This window comes from Pleurodeles waltl, chromosome 10, assembly GCF_031143425.1.
Source record: "Pleurodeles waltl isolate 20211129_DDA chromosome 10, aPleWal1.hap1.20221129, whole genome shotgun sequence".
NCBI classification, from domain to species: Eukaryota; Metazoa; Chordata; class Amphibia; order Caudata; family Salamandridae; genus Pleurodeles; species Pleurodeles waltl.
In genome coordinates this window covers 264,616,764-264,643,245 of record NC_090449.1, presented here as the reverse complement: position 1 = coordinate 264,643,245, position 26,482 = coordinate 264,616,764, and the positions used below count along the sequence as shown (strand labels likewise).

At 49.7% G+C, this 26,482-nt stretch overlaps 1 protein-coding gene across 4 annotated transcripts in view; it reads left to right on the top strand.

The window, feature by feature from the left end:
* Window positions 1-26,482, top strand: part of LUC7L (LUC7 like) — a 251,298-nt gene that overhangs the window by 135,666 nt on the left and 89,150 nt on the right. For all 4 annotated transcript variants that reach the window (XM_069210398.1, XM_069210401.1, XM_069210400.1 and 1 more), the window contains one exon: window positions 16,480-16,509. In XM_069210398.1, coding sequence (XP_069066499.1) covers window positions 16,480-16,509 — 30 coding nt within the window. The remainder of the gene's footprint in view (window positions 1-16,479; window positions 16,510-26,482) is intronic.

Sequence of the window (26,482 nt, the reverse complement as noted above, 5' to 3'; positions counted from 1 at the left end):
CTTGACTCCAGGGAGCCATCAAGAGGGTCCTAGCATCAGAAGTAGGTCATGCTTGTCAAATTCCCTACTTTTTTGTTCCCAAAAAGGACAGAGGCTTTGTCCTATCGTAGACCCGATGCTTGTGCTTACCCAAGATCTGTCTGCCCCGGCCCAGGGTTTGTGGATGGTAGCCTTGAACTTGCAGGACTTTTATTTCCACATCACTGCCCTGCCTGCCCACGGACGTTACTTGGGGTTAACGTACCAAGAGCACTTTCAGTTTGCCGTGCTCTCCTTCGTCCTTACCAGTGCCCCTTGGATGTTCACCAAAGTGATGGTTGCAGCACATCTGCCGAAGTAAGGGGTTCTAGTCTTCATCTACCTTGAAGATTGGCTCTTGATTGCAGCATGCCCCAGGCAGTAGTCTCCCACCTCTAGACTACGGCAAACCTCCTGCACTTGCTGGGGTTCACTATCAACATGCTGAAGTCACACCTGACTCCCTCTCAGATGCTCCCTTTCATTGGAGCTGGTCTGGACACAGTGCCGTTTTGGCCCTACCCGCACGAGTGGCGAGTCCAGGATAATCAGGCTATGATAATGATGTTACTGCCTCTGTTGTGGATTTAGGTGAAGCTGACTGAGACTGTTTGTCTTCCAGGCCCCCTGCGTTGTGCCTGTAATGCTTGCATGTTGTCATATATGCAGTGGGACCTCAAGTTCTAATGGGAACAGCGTCAGGGTAATTTCCCTGACATGGTCCAGATCTCAGAGCGAATTGCAAAAGATCTGCTGTGGTGGGTGACGAACTGTGATTGGGTCAGCAGCAGACCCCTTTACCCTTCCTCAACCAGAGCTTGACTGCATTGACCAGCGCGTCACTCCTGGACTGGGATGGTCATTTGGGAGATGTGGAGATCCGAGTACTCCAATCTCTGGCAGAGTCTGGACCTTGCATCAGCCTGTTGGAGCTTCATGCAGTCCGCTTGGCATTAAAGCCTTCTTTCGGTCGATAGAAGGCTGGCGCAGGTGTTTATGCACAGAACCACTGCACTGTTGTACTGCTACAAACTGGGCGTGAACCCTTTGCCAAGAGGCTGTGCACCTCTGGGCATGGCTGAAACACCAGGGTGTTTCCCTGATGGTTCAACACATGGTGGGCTCTCTGAACACCAGGGTGGACAAACTTAGCCGTTGATTCCTATTGGATAACTAATGGCATCTCAATCCGGAGGTGGTGCAAAGTCTTACTCAAGAGTGGGGAGAGCCTTGGCTAAATCTGTTCCCCACTGCTGAGGATACTCAATGTTAGCAGTTCTACTCCCTAGAGTTTCCAAAGTGGCTCTCGCTTGGAGACACTTCATCTCGAATGGAGCTCCGGCCTCCTTTGCACCTTTCTGCCATTACCACTCCTGCCCAGAGTTCTCAAGAAAAGACGACGAGGACTAAGTCATTCTTGTGACTCCAAATTGGGCGCAGAGAGCCTGGTATCCCAAGCGGTTGAGCATGTTGTCCCCTGATCAGGCTGCCTCTTTGGAAGGATGTTCTGTTGCAGCAACAGGGAAATGTTCCTGCACCCGAACCTGTGCACCATCCGTGTTCATGCCTGGAGGTTGAGTAGTGGCAGTTGACCGCTTTTGATCTTCCTCCCAAAGTCTTTGATGTTATTCTGACAGTCAGGTGTCCCTCCACCAAGTCGGTATACGCCTCCTGGTGTTTGGTGAGCACCTATGGTGTTATCACCTTATACCAGGTCCAGGTATCCCCTACTAGTGAGGTGTAGGCAGTGTCTAGGAAGCCTGGGCTCTCGACGTAGCTGTGGATGAGCAGCTGAGACTTATCTAGGAAACATGCAAAGCTAATGCAATATCATTATAGTCACACAGCACTTACACATGAAGGAACCACACAGTGTTATAAAAATAAAGGCACTTTACTATAGTAACAGATACTGAATAGGCAGTCCCCCAACTGGTGGTAAGTAAAAACACTATTAAATACACATTAGTAATCCGTAAATAGCATAGAAAGCTTTAGGCATTGGTTAAAGTAATAGCAAATAGTCAGGTCCCTAGGGCAGGGCCAAACCATATACTAAAAAATTGAATGTGAAAGGTAGTCCCCACACACGGAAGTGTAATCAGTTGAGGGGAGCTGGAGGAACTATGAACCCCAAGAGATGAGTACCTGAGTGACCCCCAGTGTCCAGGAAAGCAGAGGTAAGTAACTGGTTTTCCCCAAAACTAACAGGAGGACTTTGCAAAAGGACTATGCAAGACCCAACCAAGACTGGAAGAACCCAAAACTGGATCCTGACAAGATAGGACCTGCAAAGGAGGTGGGGGGGGCCTGCTCCAGTTTGAGTTGGAGTGTCTGGTGGTGGCAGGAGTCACTACCCACCTGTAGGAAGTTGGCTCTGTATGTGCTATTTCAAAGTAAGGAATAGCATGCACAGAGTCCAAGGGTTCCCCTTAGAGGTAAAATAGTGGTAAAAAGAGATAATACTAATGCTCTATTTTGTGGTAGTGTGGTCGAGCAGTAGGCTTATCCAAGGAGTAGTGTTAAGCATTTGTTGTACATACACATAGACAATAAATGAGGTACACACACTCAGAGACAAATCCAGCCAATAGGTTTTGTATAGAAAAATATCTTTTCTTAGTTTATTTTAAGAACCACGGGTTCAAATTTAACATGTAATATCTTGTTTGAAAGGTATTGCAGGTAAGTACATTAGGAACTTTGAATCATTTCAATTGCATGTATACTTTTCAAGTTATTCACAAATAGCTATTTTAAAAGTGGACACTTAGTGCAATTTTCACAGTTCCTGGGGGAGGTAAGTTTTTGTTAGCTTTACCAGGTAAGTAAGACACTTACAGGGTTCAGTTCTTGGTCCAAGGTAGCCCACCGTTGGGGGTTCAGAGCAACCCCAAAGTTACCACACCAGCAGCTCAGGGCCGGTCAGGTGCAGAGTTCAAAGTGGTGCCCAAAACGCATAGGCTCCAATGGAGAGAAGGGGGTGCCCCGGTTCCAGTCTGCCAGCAGGTAAGTACCCGCGTCTTCGGAGGGCAGACCAGGGGGGTTTTGTAGGGCACCGGGGGGGACACAAGCCCACACAGAAATTTCACCCTCAGCGGCGCGGGGGCGGCCGGGTGCAGTGTTAGAACAAGCGTCGGGTTCGCAATGGAAGTCAATGAGAGATCAAGGGATCTCTTCAGCGCTGCAGGCAGGCAAGGGGGGGCTTCCTCGGGGAAACCTCCACTTGGGCAAGGGAGAGGGACTCCTGGGGGTCACTTCTGCAGTGAAAGTCCGGTCCTTCAGGTCCTGGGGGCTGCGGGTGCAGGGTCCTTTCCAGGCGTCGGGACTTAGGTTTCAGAGAGTCGCGGTCAGGGGAAGCCTCGGGATTCCCTCTGCAGGCGGCGCTGTGGGGGCTCAGGGGGGACAGGTTTTGGTACTCACAGTCGTAGAGTAGTCCGGGGGTCCTCCCTGAGGTGTTGGTTCTCCACCAGCCGAGTCGGGGTCGCCGGGTGCAGTGTTGCCAGTCTCGCGCTTCTTGCGGGGAGATTGCAGGGTTCTTTGAAGCTGCTCCTTTGGATAAAGTTGCAGTCTTTTTGGAGCAGGTCCGCTGTCCTCGGGAGTTTCTTGTCGTCGTCGAAGCAGGGCAGTCTTCAGAGGTCGCTGGTCCCTTTGGAAGGCGTCGCTGGAGCAGAGTTCTTTGGAAGGCAGGAGACAGGCCGGTGAGTTTCTGGAGCCAAGGCAGTAGTTGTCTTCTGGTCTTCCTCTGCAGGGGTTTTCAGCTAGGCAGTCCTTCTTGTTGTTGCAGGAATCTAAATCTTTAGGTTCAGGGAAGCCCTTAAATACTAAATTTAAGGGCGTGTTTAGGTCTGGGGGGTTAGTAGCCAATGGCTACTAGCCCTGAGGGTGGGTACACCCTCTTTGTGCCTCCTCCCAAGGGGAGGGGGTCACATCCCTAATCCTATTGGGGGAATCCTCCATCTGCAAGATGGAGGATTTCTAAAAGTTAGTCACCTCAGCTCAGGACACCTTAGGGGCTGTCCTGACTGGCCAGTGACTCCTCCTTGTTTTTCTCATTATCTCTCCTGGACTTGCCCGCCTCCTGGACCCAGCCCCCACTTTTGGCGGCATCTCCACTAGCTGGAGTGCCCTGGGGCATTGTAACACGAAGCTTGAGCCTTTGAAGCTCACTGCTAGGTGTTACAGTTCCTGCAGGGGGGAGGTGTGAAGCACCTCCACCCAGAGCAGGCTTTGTTTCTGTCCTCAGAGAGCACAAAGGCTCTCACCGCATGAGGTCAGACACTCGTCTCTCAGCAGCAGGCTGGCACAGACCAGTCAGTCCTGCACTGAACAATTGGATAAAATACAGGGGGTATCTCTAAGATGCCCTCTGTGTGCATTTTTTAATAAATCCAACACTGGCATCAGTGTGGGTTTATTATTCTGAGAAGTTTGATACTAAACTTCCCAGTATTCAGTGTAGCCATTATGGAGCTGTGGAGTTCGTTTTTGACAGACTCCCAGCCCATATACTCTTATGGCTACCCTGTACTTACAATGTCTAAGGTTTTGCTTAGACACTGTAGGGGCATAGTGCTCATGCACATATGCCCTCACCTGTGGTATAGTGCACCCTGCCTTAGGGCTGTAAGGCCTACTAGAGGGGTGACTTACCTATGCCACAGGCAGTGGGAGGTTGGCATGGCACCCTGAGGGGAGTGCCATGTCGACTTAGTCATTTTCTCCCATCAGCACACACAAGCTGGCAAGCAGTGTGTCTGTGCTGAGTGAGGGGTCCCTAGGGTGGCATAAGACATGCTGCAGCCCTTAGAGATCTTCCCTGGCATCAGGGCCCTTGGTACCAGAGGTACCAGTTACAAGGGACTTACCTAGGTGCCAGGGTTGTGCCAATTGTGGAAACAATGGTACATTTTAGGTGAAAGAACACTGGTGCTGGGGCCTGGTTAGCAGGGTCCCAGCACACTTCTCAGTCAAGTCAGCATCAGTATCAGGCAAAAAGTGGGGGGTAACTGCAACAGGGAGCCATTTCTTTACACCACCCGTCTGTGGATGCAGTACTTGGTCCACTATGAAGAAGGTCAGCAGTGCAGCACAGGAGCTGAAGAGTCCCCGTAGTGATGCAAGTCATGTCCCACGTCGATAGTCGAGATTCAATCGGTTAATGGTTTTTGAGAACCACCAGCAAGCCTTGGCAAATGCAAGAGAAGGAGAAGGTTTGCAAGACTGTAGATGACTAGCAAGCTCCAGGGAACTCAACCCAAGGTGGGAAGTCCGGGGTTACTCAGCAGCTGTGAGTCACAAGAGGAGGCAGCCCCCCACAGGAAGTAGGCACGCTAGTCGCATTGAGGCCCACTCAGAACACCTGAAGAGGAGTCCCACGTCACTGGAGCAGCAGGCAGGAGACTGCTTCACAGGAAGGAGTGCTGGGGGCCGTGACTACACGGAGCCTGAGGGTCCCTTGGAGGAACAAACAAGCCTTGGTAGCAGCAAGAGACTCTGCATGGGGTACTGTCCTGCAAAGAGAGGCAAGGGCTTACTGTCTCCCAAGTTGGAAAGCAGGTAAAGAGTACCAAGGGGAATGCAGCTCCAGAGGAGAGAAGATCCACGCAGCAGGTCATCGTTGCAGTCTGTGCCTGCAGATGCAGGGGAGTGACTCTTTCACTCCAAGGGAGATTCCTTCTTACTTCTTGTGCAGGATGAAGACTCATCACCCTCAGAGGATGCAGAGCTGGGGAAATGTTGCAGTTGCTGGAAGGAGCCGGAGAAAAAATGTTGCAGAACAAAATAATTGCTGAAGTTGCATATTGTCGGTTCCTTGAGTGTCCTTTTTCCTTGAGTGTCCTTTTTCCTTGAGTGTCCTTGAGTGTCCCAGTGGCCAGAAAATGAAGTAAACGATGCAGAGGAGTCCTGCTGGAATCTTGCACGTCGAATCTGAGGACCCACCCAAGAGGAAGACCCTAAATGGCACAGGAAGGGGGATTTGTCACCTAGCCTGGCGACTACATATCAGGAGCGGGCTGTGATGCCACCTGGCCAATCAGATGCTCCCAGGGGCCTCTGCCCACCTTGGATTCAAGATGGTAGAATCATGTGGTCACCTGGAGGAGCTCTGGGCACCACCCCTGGGTTTGTGATGGACAGGGGAGTGGTCACTCCCCTTGCCTTTGTCCAGTTTAGCGTCCAAGCAGGGACCGCGGTTTCCTGGACTGGTGCAAACAGGTTTATGCAAGAAGGGCACCAAATGTGCCATTCAGAGCATACCAGTGGCTTGGGAGGCTACCCCTCCTAAGCAATGTAACACCTATTTTCAAGGGAGAGGGTGTTAACTCCCTCTCCCACAGGAAACGCTTTGTTCTGCCTATCTCAGGAGGACAGACACCTTTCTGAGGGGTGGCACTAATGCGGGCTGCCTGGAAAACCACAGAAGACTAGTAGAAGCAATGCTGGGGGTCCTCTAAGGAGCCCCCAGAGTACATGGAATCATACAACCAATACTAGCAACAGTATTGGGATATGATTCAGACATGTTTGATACGAAACATGCCCAGTATCGGAATAACCATTATGTAGCTGAACACAGGTAGGGACTTATGTCCGGTCCCCGCACTTAAAGTCCAGTATAATGGAGCATGAGTTCGTAGGGGCACCTCTGCTCATACAGGGGTGCCCTCGCACACCGGTACCTGCACCCTGCCCTCAGGGCTAGGAGAGCCTACCATAGGATTAACTTACAGTGACCTGGTGAAGTGACCTGTAGTGTAAGGGTGCATGCATCTTGTAGGAAGTTGGCTCTGTATGTGCTATTTCAAAGTAAGGAATAGCATGCACAGAGTCCAAGGGTTCCCCGTAGAGGTAAAATAGTGGTAAAAATAGATAATACTAATGCTCTATTTTGTGGTAGTGTGGTCGAGCAGTAGGCTTATCCAAGGAGTAGTGTTAAGCATTTGTTGTACATACACATAGACAATAAATGAGGTACACACACTCAGAGACAAATCCAGCCAATAGGTTTTTGTATAGAAAAATATCTTTTCTTAGTTTATTTTAAGAACCACAGGTTCAAATTCTACATGTAATAGCTCATTCGAAAGGTATTGCAGGTAAGTACTTTAGGAACTTCAAATCATCAAAATTGCATGTATACTTCTCAAGTTATTCACAAATAGCTGTTTTAAAAGTGGACACTTAGTGCAATTTTCACAGTTCCTAGGGGAGGTAAGTATTTGTTAGTTTTACCAGGTAAGTAAGACACTTACAGGGTTCAGTTCTTGGTCCAAGGTAGCCCACCGTTGGGGGTTCAGAGCAACCCCAAAGTCACCACACCAGCAGCTCAGGGCCGGTCAGGTGCAGAGTTCAAAGTGGTGCCCAAAACACATAGGCTAGAATGGAGAGAAGGGGGTGCCCCGGTTCCGGTCTGCTTGCAGGTAAGTACCCGCGTCTTCGGAGGGCAGACCAGGGGGGTTTTGTAGGGCACCGGGGGGGACACAAGTCCACACAGAAATTTCACCCTCAGCAGCGCGGGGGCGGCCGGGTGCAGTGTAGAAACAAGCGTCGGGTTTGTAATGGAAGTCAATGGGAGATCTAGGGATCTCTTCAGCGCTGCAGGCAGGCAAGGGGGGGGTTCCTCGGGGAAACCTCCACTTGGGCAAGGGAGAGGGACTCCTGGGGGTCACTCCTCCAGTGAAAGTCCGGTCCTTCAGGTCCTGGGGGCTGCGGGTGCAGGGTCTCTCCCAGGTGTCGGGACTTAGGATTCAAAGAGTCGCGGTCAGGGGAAGCCTCGGGATTCCCTCTGCAGGCGGCGCTGTGGGGGCTCAGGGGGGACAGGTTTTTGTACTCACAGTCTTAGAGTAGTCCTGGGGTCCCTCCTGAGGTGTTGGATCGCCACCAGCCGAGTCGGGGTCGCCGGGTGCAGTGTTGCAAGTCTCACGCCTTTTGCGGGGAGCTTGCAGGGTTCTTTAAAGCTGCTGGAAACAAAGTTGCAGCCTTTCTTGGAGCAGGTCCGCTGTCCTCGGGAGTTTCTTGTCTTTTCGAAGCAGGGGCAGTCCTCAGAGGATGTCGAGGTCGCTGGTCCCTTTGGAAGGCGTCGCTGGAGCAGGATCTTTGGAAGGCAGGAGACAGGCCGGTGAGTTTCTGGAGCCAAGGCAGTTGTCGTCTTCTGGTCTTCCTCTGCAGGGGTTTTTCAGCTAGGCAGTCCTTCTTCTTGTAGTTGCAGGAATCTAATTTTCTAGGGTTCAGGGTAGCCCTTAAATACTAAATTTAAGGGCGTGTTTAGGTCTGGGGGGTTAGTAGCCAATGGCTACTAGCCCTGAGGGTGGGTACACCCTCTTTGTGCCTCCTCCCAAGGGGAGGGGGTCACAATCCTAACCCTATTGGGGGAATTCCCCATCTGCAAGATGGAGGATTTCTAAAAGTTAGAGTCACTTCAGCTCAGGACACCTTAGGGGCTGTCCTGACTGGCCAGTGACGACTCCTTGTTTTTCTCATTATTTTCTCCGGCCTTGCCGCCAAAAGTGGGGCCTGGCCGGAGGGGGCGGGCAACTCCACTAGCTGGAGTGTCCTGCTGGGTTGGCACAAAGGAGGTGAGCCTTTGAGGCTCACCGCCAGGTGTGACAATTCCTGCCTGGGAGAGGTGTTAGCATCTCCACCCAGTGCAGGCTTTGTTACTGGCCTCAGAGTGACAAAGGCACTCTCCCCATGGGGCCAGCAACATGTCTCGGTTTGTGGCAGGCTGCTAAAACTAGTCAGCCTACACAGATAGTCGGTTAAGTTTCAGGGGGCACCTCTAAGGTGCCCTCTGGGGTGTATTTTACAATAAGATGTACACTGGCATCAGTGTGCATTTATTGTGCTGAGAAGTTTGATACCAAACTTCCCAGTTTTCAGTGTAGCCATTATGGTGCTGTGGAGTTCGTGTAAAACAGACTCCCAGACCATATACTCTTATGGCTACCCTGCACTTACAATGTCTAAGGTTTTGCTTAGACACTGTAGGGGCACAGTGCTCATGCACTGGTACCCTCACCTATGGTATAGTGCACCCTGCCTTAGGGCTGTAAGGCCTGCTAGAGGGGTGTCTTACCTATACTGCATAGGCAGTGAGAGGCTGGCATGGCACCCTGAGGGGAGTGCCATGTCGACTTACTCATTTTGTTCTCACCAGCACACACAGGCTTGTAAGCAGTGTGTCTGTGCTGAGTGAGGGGTCTCTAGGGTGGCATAAGACATGCTGCAGCCCTTAGAGACCTTTCTTGGCATCAGGGCCCTTGGTACTAGAAGTACCAGTTACAAGGGACTTATCTGAATGCCAGGGTGTGCCAATTGTGGATACAATGGTACATTTTAGGTGAAGGAACACTGGTGCTGGGGCCTGGTTAGCAGGGTCCCAGCACACTTCTCAGTCAAGTCAGCATCAGTATCAGGCAAAAAGTGGGGGGTAACTGCAACAGGGAGCCATTTCTTTACACAAGCCCCCCCCAGCCTACAGGCCAGGAGACTCAGCCCAAGCTGGGAGAGTCTTCCTAGTCTGTCAGGCGAGGAAGAGTAGGAGAAATAGGCTGGTTAGTTGCAGGGCCTACTCTGCCTTACATCCTTCTGTTCAGGTCATTCCCTTTGGGGAACTGACCCACTTCCACAGTGATAGGACCTAGTCTGAATTGCCTCTTGTCTGCCTCTTCAATGTCTCCACCCATTCTTTCTATTTTGGTCTTAGAGGTGTCCACCTCTGCTAACCTTATCTTGGCCAGGGTCACCCCTAGCTTACCCAGAGAGGTTACCCAGAGCTGGAGTAACCCCACCATGACCAATAGGGTCAGGGGGCCTAACTTGCTATTTGGCATGGGGTCAGACCACCATGCTAAGGATAGTGCAGCAATAAAGGCTAACACCCAGCAGAGGCCACTGACAGCTGTCAGTGCCCAGAACCACACCTTTAGCTCTTCACCTAAAAGGGAAGGGGCTAAGTTACAGGCTTCTTTGGGTTCAGGTTGCCTGTCTGCTGTATTGGAGTGGGGGGTTACCACATCTTGTAGTAAACACCCTTCTTCCACTCTTTCTTCTGTTGGCTGAGGAGCCACCCACTCAGGTTTAACAGTTGCCTGACTAGCCAGGACTTCTTGTGGGTCAGGTTGGACTTTATCAGGGCCATTTTTGGAGTTCTCCCCTACTGGAGCAGAATCTCCCTGGCTTGCTGTAACCTTGGCTAAAGGTTGTCCACCCCTCCTACTCTGTTTTCTTTTCTTCTTCTTCTGGGGCCTGCTTGCATTTACTGCAGAGGCAGGATTTCCAGAATCCTTGGGAGAGGACTGGCACTGGACCAGTTCCTCTCTTGGGCTCTGACTAACCTCTGGGTAGTCATTTCCAAGGAGACAATCAAGGGGGAGGTCTGTACTGACTACTACCCTTCTCCAGCTAAGAGTGCCACCCACTTCTATGGGCACTAAAGCCACAGGCCTCTTAGTGACCCTGTCTAGGCTAACTCTTACCCTGGCAGTCTCACCTGGGATGTACTGGTTCGAGAGCACCAGCCTGTCATGCACAATAGTGTGACTGGCACAAGTGTCTCTCAGGGCAGTGGTTGGGATTCCATTCACCAGTAGGTGGTGGAAGTGTCTACTTCCCTCTGGAATCTCCAACTCACCTGTTGGGCCCTGTTTCCAGTTGAAGGCTATGAAGACCTCCTCATCTGAGGAGTCATCTCCCATGGCTACACTGGTTACCCCTGGAATTTTGTTCTGGGGTTTGTTTTTGGGACAAGAAGTGTCCTTGGTGTGGTGCCCAGACTGTTTACAGTTGTGGCACCATGCCTTAGTGGCATCCCAGTTCTTACCCTGGTACCCACCTTTGTTTTGGGTTGTGTCTTGGGGCCCACCCACCTGTTCTGGTTTTTGGGGGCCTACAGAGGACTCTTTTTCTTTGTTTCTAGTGTCACCCACTTTCTCCTGGGGAGTTTTTGTAACCCCTTTCTTTTGGTCACCCCCAGTGGAAGTTTTGGTTACCCTAGTCTTGACCCAGTGGTCTGCCTTCTTTCCCAATTCTTGGGGAGAAATTGGACCTAGGTCTACCAGATACTGATGCAACTTTTCATTGAAGCAGTTACTTAAAATGTGTTCTTTCATAAACAAATTATAAAGCCCAACATAGTCACACACTTCATTTCCAGTTAACCAACCATCTAGTGTTTTTACTGAGTAGTCTACAAAATCAACCCAGGTCTGGCTCGAGGATTTTTGAGCCCCCCTGAATCTAATTCTATACTCCTCAGTGGAGAATCCAAAGCCCTCAATCAGGGTACCCTTCATGAGGTCATAAGATTCTGCATCTTTTCCAGAGAGTGTGAGGAGTCTATCCCTACACTTTCCAGTGAACATTTCCCAAAGGAGAGCACCCCAGTGAGATCTGTTTACTTTTCTGGTTACACAAGCCCTCTCAAAAGCTGTGAACCATTTGGTGATGTCATCACCATCTTCATATTTTGTTACAATCCCTTTGGGGATTTTTAGGATGTCAGGAGAATCTCTGACCCTATTTAAGTTGCTGCCACCATCGATGGGACCTAGGCCCATCTCTTTTCTTTCCCTTTCTATGGCTAGGAGCTGCTTTTCCAAAGCCAATCTTTTGACCATCCTGGCTAACAGGGGGTCATCTTCACTGGAGTTATCCTCAGTGATTTCAGAGGTGTTGGTCTCTCCTGTGAGGGAACCAGCATCTCTGACTATTATTTTTGGAGTCAGGGTTTGAGGGACCCTGTTCTCCCTAGATAGGACTGGTAGGGGGGAATTTTCCTCCAAGTCACTATCCTCTTCCTCTGAGTTGCCACCCTCAGAGGGGTTGGCCTTTTCAAACTCTGCCAAAAGCTCCTGGAGCTGTATTTTGGTAGGTTTGGGGCCCATTGTTATTTTCTTTATTTTACAGAGTGACCTTAGCTCCCTCATCTTAAGATGGAGGTAAGGTGTGGTGTCGAGTTCCACCACAGTCACATCTGTGCTAGACATTTTGCTTCTAAAAGTTGGAATACTTTTTAAGAATCTACAACTGGTTCTAGAATCTAATTCAAACTTTTACAAACTTTTAAACTCTAAAAGAAATGCTAAACAGGATCTAACACAAGGCCCTAGCAGGTCTTTTAAGAATTTAGAAAACTTTTCAAATTGCAAAAATGAATTTCTAATGACAATTTTGGAATTTGTCGTGTGATCAGGTATTGGCTGAGTAGTCCAGCAAATGCAAAGTCTTGTACCCCACCGCTGATCCACCAATGTAGGAAGTTGGCTCTGTATGTGCTATTTCAAAGTAAGGAATAGCATGCACAGAGTCCAAGGGTTCCCCGTAGAGGTAAAATAGTGGTAAAAATAGATAATACTAATGCTCTATTTTGTGGTAGTGTGGTCGAGCAGTAGGCTTATCCAAGGAGTAGTGTTAAGCATTTGTTGTACATACACATAGACAATAAATGAGGTACACACACTCAGAGACAAATCCAGCCAATAGGTTTTTGTATAGAAAAATATCTTTTCTTAGTTTATTTTAAGAACCACAGGTTCAAATTCTACATGTAATAGCTCATTCGAAAGGTATTGCAGGTAAGTACTTTAGGAACTTCAAATCATCAAAATTGCATGTATACTTCTCAAGTTATTCACAAATAGCTGTTTTAAAAGTGGACACTTAGTGCAATTTTCACAGTTCCTAGGGGAGGTAAGTATTTGTTAGTTTTACCAGGTAAGTAAGACACTTACAGGGTTCAGTTCTTGGTCCAAGGTAGCCCACCGTTGGGGGTTCAGAGCAACCCCAAAGTCACCACACCAGCAGCTCAGGGCCGGTCAGGTGCAGAGTTCAAAGTGGTGCCCAAAACACATAGGCTAGAATGGAGAGAAGGGGGTGCCCCGGTTCCGGTCTGCTTGCAGGTAAGTACCCGCGTCTTCGGAGGGCAGACCAGGGGGGTTTTGTAGGGCACCGGGGGGGACACAAGTCCACACAGAAATTTCACCCTCAGCAGCGCGGGGGCGGCCGGGTGCAGTGTAGAAACAAGCGTCGGGTTTGTAATGGAAGTCAATGGGAGATCTAGGGATCTCTTCAGCGCTGCAGGCAGGCAAGGGGGGGGTTCCTCGGGGAAACCTCCACTTGGGCAAGGGAGAGGGACTCCTGGGGGTCACTCCTCCAGTGAAAGTCCGGTCCTTCAGGTCCTGGGGGCTGCGGGTGCAGGGTCTCTCCCAGGTGTCGGGACTTAGGATTCAAAGAGTCGCGGTCAGGGGAAGCCTCGGGATTCCCTCTGCAGGCGGCGCTGTGGGGGCTCAGGGGGGACAGGTTTTTGTACTCACAGTCTTAGAGTAGTCCTGGGGTCCCTCCTGAGGTGTTGGATCGCCACCAGCCGAGTCGGGGTCGCCGGGTGCAGTGTTGCAAGTCTCACGCCTTTTGCGGGGAGCTTGCAGGGTTCTTTAAAGCTGCTGGAAACAAAGTTGCAGCCTTTCTTGGAGCAGGTCCGCTGTCCTCGGGAGTTTCTTGTCTTTTCGAAGCAGGGGCAGTCCTCAGAGGATGTCGAGGTCGCTGGTCCCTTTGGAAGGCGTCGCTGGAGCAGGATCTTTGGAAGGCAGGAGACAGGCCGGTGAGTTTCTGGAGCCAAGGCAGTTGTCGTCTTCTGGTCTTCCTCTGCAGGGGTTTTTCAGCTAGGCAGTCCTTCTTCTTGTAGTTGCAGGAATCTAATTTTCTAGGGTTCAGGGTAGCCCTTAAATACTAAATTTAAGGGCGTGTTTAGGTCTGGGGGGTTAGTAGCCAATGGCTACTAGCCCTGAGGGTGGGTACACCCTCTTTGTGCCTCCTCCCAAGGGGAGGGGGTCACAATCCTAACCCTATTGGGGGAATTCCCCATCTGCAAGATGGAGGATTTCTAAAAGTTAGAGTCACTTCAGCTCAGGACACCTTAGGGGCTGTCCTGACTGGCCAGTGACGACTCCTTGTTTTTCTCATTATTTTCTCCGGCCTTGCCGCCAAAAGTGGGGCCTGGCCGGAGGGGGCGGGCAACTCCACTAGCTGGAGTGTCCTGCTGGGTTGGCACAAAGGAGGTGAGCCTTTGAGGCTCACCGCCAGGTGTGACAATTCCTGCCTGGGAGAGGTGTTAGCATCTCCACCCAGTGCAGGCTTTGTTACTGGCCTCAGAGTGACAAAGGCACTCTCCCCATGGGGCCAGCAACATGTCTCGGTTTGTGGCAGGCTGCTAAAACTAGTCAGCCTACACAGATAGTCGGTTAAGTTTCAGGGGGCACCTCTAAGGTGCCCTCTGGGGTGTATTTTACAATAAGATGTACACTGGCATCAGTGTGCATTTATTGTGCTGAGAAGTTTGATACCAAACTTCCCAGTTTTCAGTGTAGCCATTATGGTGCTGTGGAGTTCGTGTAAAACAGACTCCCAGACCATATACTCTTATGGCTACCCTGCACTTACAATGTCTAAGGTTTTGCTTAGACACTGTAGGGGCACAGTGCTCATGCACTGGTACCCTCACCTATGGTATAGTGCACCCTGCCTTAGGGCTGTAAGGCCTGCTAGAGGGGTGTCTTACCTATACTGCATAGGCAGTGAGAGGCTGGCATGGCACCCTGAGGGGAGTGCCATGTCGACTTACTCATTTTGTTCTCACCAGCACACACAGGCTTGTAAGCAGTGTGTCTGTGCTGAGTGAGGGGTCTCTAGGGTGGCATAAGACATGCTGCAGCCCTTAGAGACCTTTCTTGGCATCAGGGCCCTTGGTACTAGAAGTACCAGTTACAAGGGACTTATCTGAATGCCAGGGTGTGCCAATTGTGGATACAATGGTACATTTTAGGTGAAGGAACACTGGTGCTGGGGCCTGGTTAGCAGGGTCCCAGCACACTTCTCAGTCAAGTCAGCATCAGTATCAGGCAAAAAGTGGGGGGTAACTGCAACAGGGAGCCATTTCTTTACACATCTTTTCACGCAGATTGCAATGGCAGGCCTGAAGACACATTTTGCATGGGCTCCCATGGGTGGCAAAATACAAGCTGCAGCCCATTGGGAACTGCTGGTGTCCCAGTGCCCTGGCTACCTAAGCACCGTATACTAGGGACTTACAAGGGGGTACCAGTATGCCAATTGTGGGGTGTCTGAAGTCCCAAGCAACCACATTTAGAGGGGGAGAGCACAATCACTGGGGTCCTGGTTAGCAGGAGCCCCGTGAAAACAGTCAAAACACACGGACTGTAGACAAAAAGTGGAGGTAACCATGCCAAAAGGAGGTACTTTCCTACAATCTTTGCTCAAGAAACCTGTTGTGGCTAGGCTACTCACATGTTTGCAACACGGTTCTCGCAGGGCATTTATCTCGCCCCAGTGGAATTTAAATCTTCTCCTGACACTTTTGATGTGCGTGCCTTTTGAGCTTCTGCACAACTGCCCTTTCAGCTTAATAACCATCAGGACTGCTTTTCTAGTGGCCATTACATCGTCCAGGATGGTCAGCGAATTGCAGACACTCTGTGCACCCTCCTTATACCACCTTGTATCTGGACAAGCTGGTACTTTGGACACATGCCTCCTTCCTCTCGAAGGTTGTGATTCCTTTCCATGTAGGCCAGAACATTACCTTGCCTACCTTCTTTGCTCTGCCTCACCCTTCTGAAAAGGAGGAGGAACTTTACCTTCTGGACCCAAAAAGAGCATTGTCGTTCTGCGTTGATTGCGCAAAAGAGTTCTGGGTAGACAATCGGCACTTGGTAGGGTATGTCGGGGCCAAGAAAGGGGAAGCTGTGCAGAAATGGACAGTCTCACGATAGATAGTACTCTGCATAAAAAACAGATATGCATTGGTCAAGAAGCAACCCTGTGGGGCTTGTGTGCTCATTCCACCAGGTCTAAGGGCCTTAGAAATTCACACCAATTTTGTCACCGTTCGTCATGGCTTTGCGCTGTGGAAAGATGCGAAAGGGAGCTGGTGTCATTGTGATGGGATTGTCCCTATAGAGGCATGGCACACGCCACTTCCAACGTGGCTGATGCGTAGCTGAATAGCGCTACCTACTGGTTTGCAGGCGCACTACTCCAAGTTCTAGATGCAGTTTGATGCCTGGCACTATTTGAAGGGAAGGAATCTTGGCTAGATAGTCTGTACCAGATTAGGTGTTACAAAAGGTAAGTAACTTGTTTTTCTTGCCTCTCAGTTTCTTCAGTGCCAATCTGCCATCATGGTGGTCACAGGGGGTGATTAATAGGGTTGTGATGATGCCAAGTGAATTCAGGAGTGGGAGAAAGTCTCAAAGAATTCCGAAGTCATTCTGTTGGAGTCATAATTGTATAGTGTATATCAATAGAGAGAACTAATCAAAAAAGCCTTACTTGATTTGTAACTTATTCTTAACTTCCCCTGAACTGTTTCCTAAAGACCATCCTTCACTGTGTTGATGTTGCTTCAAATGGATATTAACAAAACCTGATTTAATTTTATTTTAGGTCTAAATCTGGAAGCCGAGACCACAGGAGGTGAGTTTCTCTTACTTTTTTGAAAGTCATAATTGAAAATTGCTTCTATTTACCAGATTGTATTTCATCAACTGACAGGCTTTGAATCTTAAAATGTTTGAATTTGAAAAGGTTTAACTTTGTGATTTGATCACAAATGTTAGTTTCATTATGCATCCTTTGCTGTACTTAATTCCAATTTTTAACTCCTGGAATAGTACCTTGTTTTTCATCTAAAGTTAAAATGAGTAGTAACGTAGACCTTAAAATTGTCTTCAGTGACTATTCACAAAGATGTTGATTTGAAAATCCCCAAATTGTTTCTATATACTCTCCATTTACAGAAGCTTTAGTATAGGTGGGGGAAAGTAGTAAATGGGTTGCTGCTGATCATTCTGGTTGCAGCTCAGTAGAAACTTTAGATTGTAGGACTCAGCTCTGCAAGTCTTTGTGTGTGACTTGAAGTTTTATGCATATATTGTGCATCTACAACACAGTTAGCTTCAAACTGATTTGAACAAGTTGATAACTTCTTCCTTAGCCTGAACAAGAATTTCTTGCACGCCACCTGGTCTAAATTAGGTTATATTTCCCTATTATCATTTAGTAAGACTCAAGCTATGACTGGGTGGCATTTGTTTTTTTCCCCATTTAAATAATTAGAAATAGTTAAGTCCATCTAAAAAAAATGACTAGGTTAATCCCTAGGTGGCTAAGATAACGCTATTAACGCTGTAAGGAAATGCCTCCTTGGCATGGTTACCCCCTGACTTTTTGCCTTTGCTGATGCTATGTTTTGAATTGAAAGTGTGCTGAGGCCTGCTAACCAGGCCCCAGCACCAGTGTTCTTTCCCTAACCTGTACTTTTGATTCCACAATTGGCACACCCTGGCACCCAGATAAGTCCCTTGTAACTGGTACCTCTGGTACCAAGGGCCCTGATGCCAGGGAAGGTCTCTAAGGGCTGCAGCATGTATTATGCCACCCTAGAGACCCCTCACCCAGCACAGACACACTGCTTACCAGCTTGTGTGTGCTAGTGAGAACAAAATGAGTAAGTCGACATGGCACTCCCCTCAGGGTGCCATGCCAGCCTCTCACTGCCTATGCAGTATAGGTAAGACACCCCTCTAGCAGGCCTTACAGCCCTAAGGCAGGGTGCACTATACCATAGGTGAGGGTACCAGTGCATGAGCACTGTGCCCCTACAGTGTCTAAGCTAAACCCTAGACTTAAGTGCAGGGTAGCCATAAGAGTATATGGTCTGGGAGTCTGTTTTACACGAACTCCACAGCACCATAATGGCTACACTGAAAACTGGGAAGTTTGGTATCAAATTTCTCAGCACAATAAATGCACACTGATGCCAGTGTACATTTTATTGTAAAATACACAACAGAGGGCACCTTAGAGGTGCCCCCTGAAACTTAACCGACTATCTGTGTAGGCTGACTGGTTCCAGCAGCCTGCCACACTAGAGACATGTTGCTGGCCCCATGGGGAGAGTGCCTTTGTCACTCTGAGGCCAGTAACAAAGCCTGCACTGGGTGGAGATGCTAACACCTCCCCCAGGCAGGAGCTGTAACACCTGGCGGTGAGCCTCAAAGGCTCACCCCTTTGTCACAGCACCGCAGGACACTCCAGCTAGTGGAGTTGCCCGCCCCCTCCGGCCCCGGCCCCCACTTTTGGCGGCAAGGCCGGAGAAAATAATGAGAATAACAAGGAGGAGTCACTGGCCAGTCAGGACAGCCCCTAAGGTGTCCTGAGCTGAGGTAACTAACTTTTAGAAATCCTCCATCTTGCAGATGGAGGATTCCCCCAATAGGATAAGGGATGTGACCCCCTCCCCTTGGGAGGAGGCACAAAGAGGGTGTACTCACCCTCAGGGCTAGTAGCCATTGGCTACTAACCCCCCAGACCTAAACACGCCCTTAAATTTAGTATTTAAGGGCTCTCCCTGAACCTAGAAACTAGATTCCTGCAACTACAAGAAGAAGGACTGCCTAGCTGAAAACCCCTGCAGAGGAAGACCAGAAGACAACACCTGCCTTGGCTCCAGAAACTCACCGGCCTGTCTCCTGCCTTCCAAAGAACTCTGCTCCAGCGACGCCTTCCAAAGGGACCAGCGACCTCTGAATCCTCTGAGGACTGCCCTGCTTCGACGACGACAAGAAACTCCCGAGGACAGCGGACCTGCTCCAAAAAGACTGCAACTTTATCCAAAGGAGCAGCTTTAAAGAACCCTGCAATCTCCCCGCAAGAAGCGTGAGACTTGCAACACTGCACCCGGCGACCCCGACTCGGCTGGTGGAGAAGCAACACCTCAGGGAGGACCCCCGGACTACTCTACGACTGTGAGTACCAAAACCTGTCCCCCCTGAGCCCCCACAGCGCCGCCTGCAGAGGGAATCCCGAGGCTTCCCCTGACCGCGACTCTCTGAAACCTAAGTCCCGACGCCTGGAAAAGACCCTGCATCCGCAGCCCCCAGGACCTGAAGGACCGGACTTTCACTGCCGAAGTGACCCCCAGGAGTCCCTCTCCCTTGCCCAAGTGGAGGTTTCCCCGAGGAATCCCCCCCCTTGCCTGCCTGCAGGGCTGAAGAGATCCCTTGATCTCTCATTGACTTACATTGCGAACCCGACGCTTGTTCTAACACTGCACCCGGCCGCCCCCGCGCCGCTGAGGGTGAAATTTCTCTGTGGGCTTGTGTCCCCCCCGGTGCCCTACAAAACCCCCCTGGTCTGCCCTCCGAAGACGCGGGTACTTACCTGCTGGCAGACTGGAACCGGGGCACCCCCTTCTCTCCATTGAAGCCTATGCGTTTTGGGCACCACTTTGAACTCTGCACCTGACCGGCCCTGAGCTGCTGGTGTGGTAACTTTGGGGTTGCTCTGAACCCCCAACGGTGGGCTACCTTGGACCAAGAACTGAACCCTGTAAGTGTCGTACTTACCTGGTAAAACTAACAAAAACTTACCTCCCCCGGGAACTGTGAAAATTGCACTAAGTGTCCACTTTTAAAATAGCTATTTGTGAATAACTTGAAAAGTATACATGCAATTGAAATGATTCAAAGTTCCTAATGTACTTACCTGCAATACCTTTCAAACAAGATATTACATGTTAAATTTGAACCTGTGGTTCTTAAAATAAACTAGAAAAGATATTTTTCTATAACAAAACCTATTGGCTGAGTGTGTGTACCTCATTTATTGTCTATATGTATGTACAACAAATGCTTAACACTACTCCTTGGATAAGCCTACTGCTCGACCACACTACCACAAAATAGAGCATTAGTATTATCTCTTTTTACCACTATTTTACCTCTAAGGGGAATCCTTGGACTCTGTGCATGCTATTCCTTACTTTGAAATAGCACATACAGAGCCAACTTCCTACAAACGCCTTATGCAAAAAAGTAAAGAAAATGAGGTATACCATGATTAAAGCTGGATTTGATACTGCACCCTTCAGCCAGTAGTTCTGGAGTCCCAGCTTGCCTAATTACTGACAGTTGCTTACATTTGTTTTTTAGTTAGGAATATAGCTGTGATAAGATTGGCTTTTCTCACCTTTTGCCGTGCACTGTCTTTATTAGACATGTTAGTTTTGCAGCATGATTCATTTTCTGTATTCACATGCTGTGCACCATCTGCCATTAAGTCCGGAAGCAGAGGAGGAATTCTGAAGTTTTCTGATGGATACAACAACCTGTGGATTCCTCACCTTATGAATTTGATCCTTGCGCCAGCATCCGACGGAAAGTCTTCTTCCTAGCTGTCTACGTTGACGAGGACGTCATAATGGCACGGCTCTGCGTGACTCCGTCTGACGTCAGTTTTTCCTTTTTCCGTGCTTCGACGCCAACGTTTATTCTTCCTAGCCCGTTGGTAACTGTAACGATTTCTCGAAGTTACAATGTCGCCTCCGAAGAAGTCCGGGTTTAAGCCGTGTAGGGAATGCGGAGGTCTGATGTCAGTGACCAATCCCCATTCGGACTGTATTTGGTGTTTAAGCTCCGAACATGATGTGGAAGGTTGTTCTTCGTGCCAGAGCATGAATCTGAAAGCTCTGAAAGAACGCAAGGCGAAGCTCTTCTTGGCCAAGGCAAAGAAGAAGGAACACAAGAAGGTTTCCTCCGAAGCTTCTCCCAAAAAACATAAGAAGCAGCGTCATCATGACTCTCGGCGCCGTCATAACTCTCAGCGCCGTTCGGAGCGGAGCCGATCGAGGAGTCGGTCGAGGTCTCGTTCGTCACGGCACCAGAAGACGTGGGAGATAAGTCCTACTGTCACGCCTCAGCCGGAGAGTCCGGGGTTGTCACCGGCGCCTTCAGTCTGAGGTCACTCAAGGTAGTCCTCACTTTTCACTGGTGCCGAGGGATCCTGATGTTCACCAGACATCTACACAGCAGTACCCGGCTTTCCCGACTCCAGGGATGGATCCGGCCGCAGTTTTTAATGCGATGTATGCTGTTTTTCAATCCATGGCCTCTGCTGGTGCACCGGCGGGTCCCACGGGGCCATTGGCATTCAATTTGGGCCCGCCGGCGTCGTACAGGGCTGCTCCATTCATGCCCTTCTGCCCTACAAAGCCTGGTGGTCCGGCGCCGGGGGTTTCCCCTGGCAGGAGTCCTTCGCCTGGGACCGTGGATCCGTCAGCTTCTCATCCGACTCCTTCTCCGCGCCATCCGGGGTCATTGATGGCCTCATCCAGACCGGCTCCATCTCCTTCTGTTCATTCGGCTTCGGGGAGGTCATCTGCCGACTTCGGGCCGGCTCCGACACCGGTTGAATCTAGGAGCCTTCCTGAACCGGTTCGAGGTCCGAGATCGTCGGCGTCGATGGAGTCCTTTTCGACGCCGGCTCTGGGAACTCATCTTAGATCTCGAAGGCGTTGAGGCTTCTGGAGGAAGAGGAATACAGAAGGCTTGAGGAGCTCAGGACCATCAGATTTGCTTAATGGCAAATCATTTGGCCGGAGTGTTGAATGTACGTGCGGACGTTCTCAGTCGTCACTTCTCATTAGATCACGAGTGGCGTCTCCATCCGGATCTAGTCCTCCACATTTTCAAGATGTGGTGTGGATTTATTTGCCACTCGGGAGAACGCGCATTGCCCTTATTCGGCAGTATCCGATGCAAGGGGTGTTGGGGGACGCGTTTCAGATGTCCTGAAGCGGCCAGTTGCTTTACGCGTTTCCCTCCCATACCCTTGATTCCTCGGGTTTTGAGGAAGGTTCGTCAAGACCGGGCCCAAGTCATATTGGTGGCACCAGACTGGCCGAGGAGGGAATTGTATACAGACCTACTTTCAACTCTCTCAGTGCCCTCCGCGCCGTCTCCCGCTGAGGGCAGATCTCCTCTCTCAATTGCAGGGGCAGGTTTTACACCCCCACCTCCAGAGCCTGCACCTTCATGCCTGGAGATTGAACGGGGCAACCTGAGTTCCTTTTCTCTCCCACCGGATGTAGTGGATGTTATACTATCGTCCAGGCGACACTCCACTAAATCTATTTATGCCAGAAGGTGGGCAAAATTTGTGCTGTGGTGTGGAGAGAACCAAAAAGATCCTTTAAAGGCCCATCTTTCAGATGTACTTTTGTTTGTTCTTAGTTTGGCGAAGAAAGGCTGTGCTATAGCAACAGTTAAGGGTTATTTGGCAGCTCTGTCTGCGTTTCTTTGCCTTCCGGACCAGCCGTCTTTATTCAAGTCTCCCATTGTATATAGGTTCCTTAAGGGTTTGGTGAATAGCTTTCCTCCTACTCCTTTTCACATGCCTCAGTGGGACTTAAATCTTGTTTTAACATTCTTAATGGGTTCGCCTTTTGAGCCCATGCATTCATGTCCATTGAGATATTTAGCCTTCAAGACTGTTTTCTTAATTGCAATTACTTCTGCCAGGAGGATTGGAGAGCTTTAGGCACTTTCCGTTAAGCCTCCTTTCACTATGTTTTTCCCTGATAAAGTGGTTCTAAAAACCAGGGCTGCTTTTCTACCGAAAGTTGTCACCCCTTTTCATATAGGGCAAAATATCACTCTTCCTGCTTTTTACCCTCCTCCCCACCCGTCTAAAGAAGAAGAGAGACTCCATAGGTTGGACCCTAAGAGGGCCCTGAGTTTTTACCTCAAAAGGACTAAGGACTTTCGTTTAGATGAGCAACTGTTTGTTGGATATGCTGGTCAGCAAAAGGGCAGAGCAGTACAGAAAAGGACACTCTCCAGGTGGGTCATCTTGTGTATCAAGATCTGTTACTCTTTGGCAAAAAAGGTCCCTCCTGAAGGTATCAGGGCCCACTCTACTAGAGCAAAATCTGCATCCTCGGCTCTGGCGAGGGGAGTTCCATTGATAGATATATGTAAAGCGGCAACTTGTGCGTCCCTCCATACTTTCGTAAAACATTACTGTTTAGACTCTGATATGAGGAGGGACGGTCATTTTGCTCGCTCAGTATTGCAGGATTTCTTAGTGTAATCAGGCGGGCACCCACCACCGAGTGCGGTACTGCTTGGGACTCTATTCATAAGGTGAGGACCCACAGGTAGTTGTATCCATCAGAAGAATAAGTTACTTATCTTCGGTAACGCTTTTTCTGGTGGATACTGTAAGGAAATGCCTCCTTGGCATGGTTACCCCCTGACTTTTTGCCTTTGCTGATGCTATGTTTTGAATTGAAAGTGTGCTGAGGCCTGCTAACCAGGCCCCAGCACCAGTGTTCTTTCCCTAACCTGTACTTTTGATTCCACAATTGAGACACCCTGGGATCCAGGTAAGTCCCTTGTAACTGGTACCCCTGGTACCAAGGGCTCTGATGCCAGGGAAGGTCTCTAAGGGATGCAGCATATCTTATGCCACCCTGGGGACCCCTCACCCAGCACAGACACACTGCTTGCCAGCTTGTGTGTGCTGGTGAGAACAAAACGAGTAAGTCGACATGGCACTCCCCTCAGGGTGCCATGCCGACCTCACACTGCCTATGCAGTATAGATAAGTCACCCCTCTAGTAGGCCTTACAGCCCTAAGGCAGGGTGCACTATACCATAGGTGAGGGCACCAGTGCATGAGCACTGTGCCCCTACAGTGTCTAAGCCAAACCTTAGACATTGTAAGTGCAGGGTAGCCATAAGAGTATATGGTCTGGGAGTCTGTCAAACACGGACTCCACAGCACCATAATGGCTACACTGAAAACTGGGAAGTTTGGTATCAAACTTCTCAGCACAATAAATGCACACTGATGCCAGTGTACATTTTATTGTAAAATACACCCCAGAGGGCACCTTAGAGGTGCCCCCTGAAACCTAATCCAACTACCCGTGTAGGCTGACTGGTTCTAGCAGCCTGCCACACTCGAGACATGTTGCTGGCCACATGGGGAGAGTGCCTTTGTCACTCTGTGGCCTGTAACAAAGCCTGCACTGGGTGGAGATGCTATCACCTCCCCCGGGCAGGAGCTGTAACACCTGGCGGTGAGCCTCAAAGGCTTACCCCCTTTGTTCCAGCACCGCAGGGCACTCCAGCTAGTGGAGTGGTCCGCCCCCTCCGGCCACGGCCCCACTTTTGGCGGCAAGGCCGGAGGAGATAATGAGAATAACAAGGAGGAGTCACTGGCCAGTCAGGACAGCCCCTAAGGTGTCCTGAGCTGAAGTGACTCTGACTTTTAGAAATCCTCCATCTTGCAGATGGAGGATCCCCCAATAGGGATAGGAATGTGCCCCCCTCCCCTTGGGAGGAGGCACAAAGAGGGTGTACCCACCCTCAGGGCTAGTAGCCATTGGCTACTAACCCCCCAGACCTAAACACACCCTTAAATTTAGTATTTAAGGGCTCCCCTGAACCTAAGAATTTAGATTCCTGCAACTTACGAAGAAGAGGACTGCTGAGCTGAAAAACCCCTGCAGAGAAGAAGACACCAACTGCTTTGGCCCCAGCCCTACCGGCCTGTCTCCCTCCTTCAGAAGAAAACTGCTCCAGCGACGCTTTCCCAAGGACCAGCGACCTCTGAATCCTCAGAGGACTGCCCTGCTTCCAAAAGACCAGGAAACTCCTGAGGACAGCGGCCCTGTTCAACAAAGACTGCAACTTTGTTTCCAGAGGAGCAGATTTAAAGACCCCTGCAATCCCCGCAAGAAGCGTGAGACTTGCAACACTGCACCCGGCGACCCCGACTCGACTGGTGGAGAAACAACGCTACAGGGAGGACCCCCAGGCGACTCCAAGACTGAGTAACCAAAGTAGTCCCCCCTGAACCCCCACAGCGACGCCTGCAGAGGAAATCCCGAGGCTCCCCCTGACCGCGACTGCCTGACTCTAAAATCCCGACGGCTGGAAAAGACCCTGCACCCGCAGCCCCCAGCACCTGAAGGATCGGAACTTCAGTGCAGGAGTGACCCCCAGGAGGCCCTCTCCCTTGCCCAGGTGGTGGCTACCCCGAGGAGCCCCCCCCTTGCCTGCCTGCACCGCTGAAGAGACCCCTTGGTCTCCCATTGAATCCTATTGCGAACCCGATGCTTGTTTGCACACTGCACCCGGCTGCCCCCGCGCTGCTGAGGGTGTACTTTTTGTGTGGACTTGTCCCCCCGGTGCCCTACAAAACCCCCCTGGTCTGCCCTCCGAAGACGCGGGTACTTACATGCTGGCAGACTGGAACCGGGGCACCCCCTTCTCCTTTGAAGCCTATGTGTTTTGGGCACCACTTTGAACTCTGCACCTGACCGGCCCTGAGCTGCTGGTGTGGTGACTTTGGGGTTGCTCTGAACCCCCAACGGTGGGCTACCTTGGACCCCAATTTGAACCCCGTAGGTGGTTTACTTACCTGCAAGAACTAACATTACTTTACCTCCCCCAGGAACTGTGAAAATTGCACTAAGTGTCCACTTTTAAAACCGCTAATTGTGTTTTATGTAAAAAGTATATATGCTATTGTGATTATTCAAAGTTCCTAGAGTACTTACCTGCAATACCTTTCAAATGAGATATTACATGTAGAATTTGAACCTGTGGTTCTTAAAATAAACTAAGAAAATATATTTTATTTTTCTATACAAAAACCTATTGGCCTTGAATTGTCTGAGTGTGTGTTCCTCATTTATTGCCTGTGTGTGCGTACAACAAATGCTTAACACTACTCCTTTGATAAGCCTACTGCTCGACCACACTACCACAAAATAGAGCATTAGTATTATCTCTTTATGCCACTATCTTACCTCTAAGGGGAACCCTTGGACTCTGTGCATACTATTCCTTACTTTGAAATAGTGCATACAGAGCCAACTTCCTACAGATACACTAACTACCTGTGGATTCCTCACGGTCCCTCCCGCCTCCGCGTTGCCTGCCTGATTACAGTTATCTTGCAGTCTTTGGTTTAATATTTATATATATATTTGTATGTATATAAATGTGTATATATTTATATGTATACAGTGATATTTCTCTATATATTTTTGTTTATTCATGTATTTAAACTCTCAATCAGAATGGATGATTTAAATGGTCAAGGTTTTTGTGTGCGTATATCTTTCTATATTAATTATCAATTTTCATGGTCGGTTTACTCCTATTTGCTTTAAGAACACGAAAAAATGAGGTGAAACTGACGTTAGTACGCCGACGAGGACCTCTTATTGGCACGTTGACGTCAGACGGAGTCACGCGGAGCCGTGCCATTATGACGTCCTCGTCGACAGCTAGGAAGAAGACTTTGTCGGATGCTGGCGCAAGGATCGAATTCATAAGGTGAGGCATCCACAGGTAGTTGTATCCACCAGAAAAAGCGTTACCGAAGGTAAATAACTTGTTCTTTTGGGACAATGCTGGAAAAACTAGCAGAAGACGCAGAGGGAAAACGCCCGCCGAGAAAGACTACAAAGGACATAAAAAAAGGGCCAGCCACAAACAAAAGAGCCCTACAGATCCCTGGTTAGTTCCCATACCATGGATACTGAAGAAGGCTGGGCGCCACAACAGGTGAATCCCTCTATGGTGAAAGA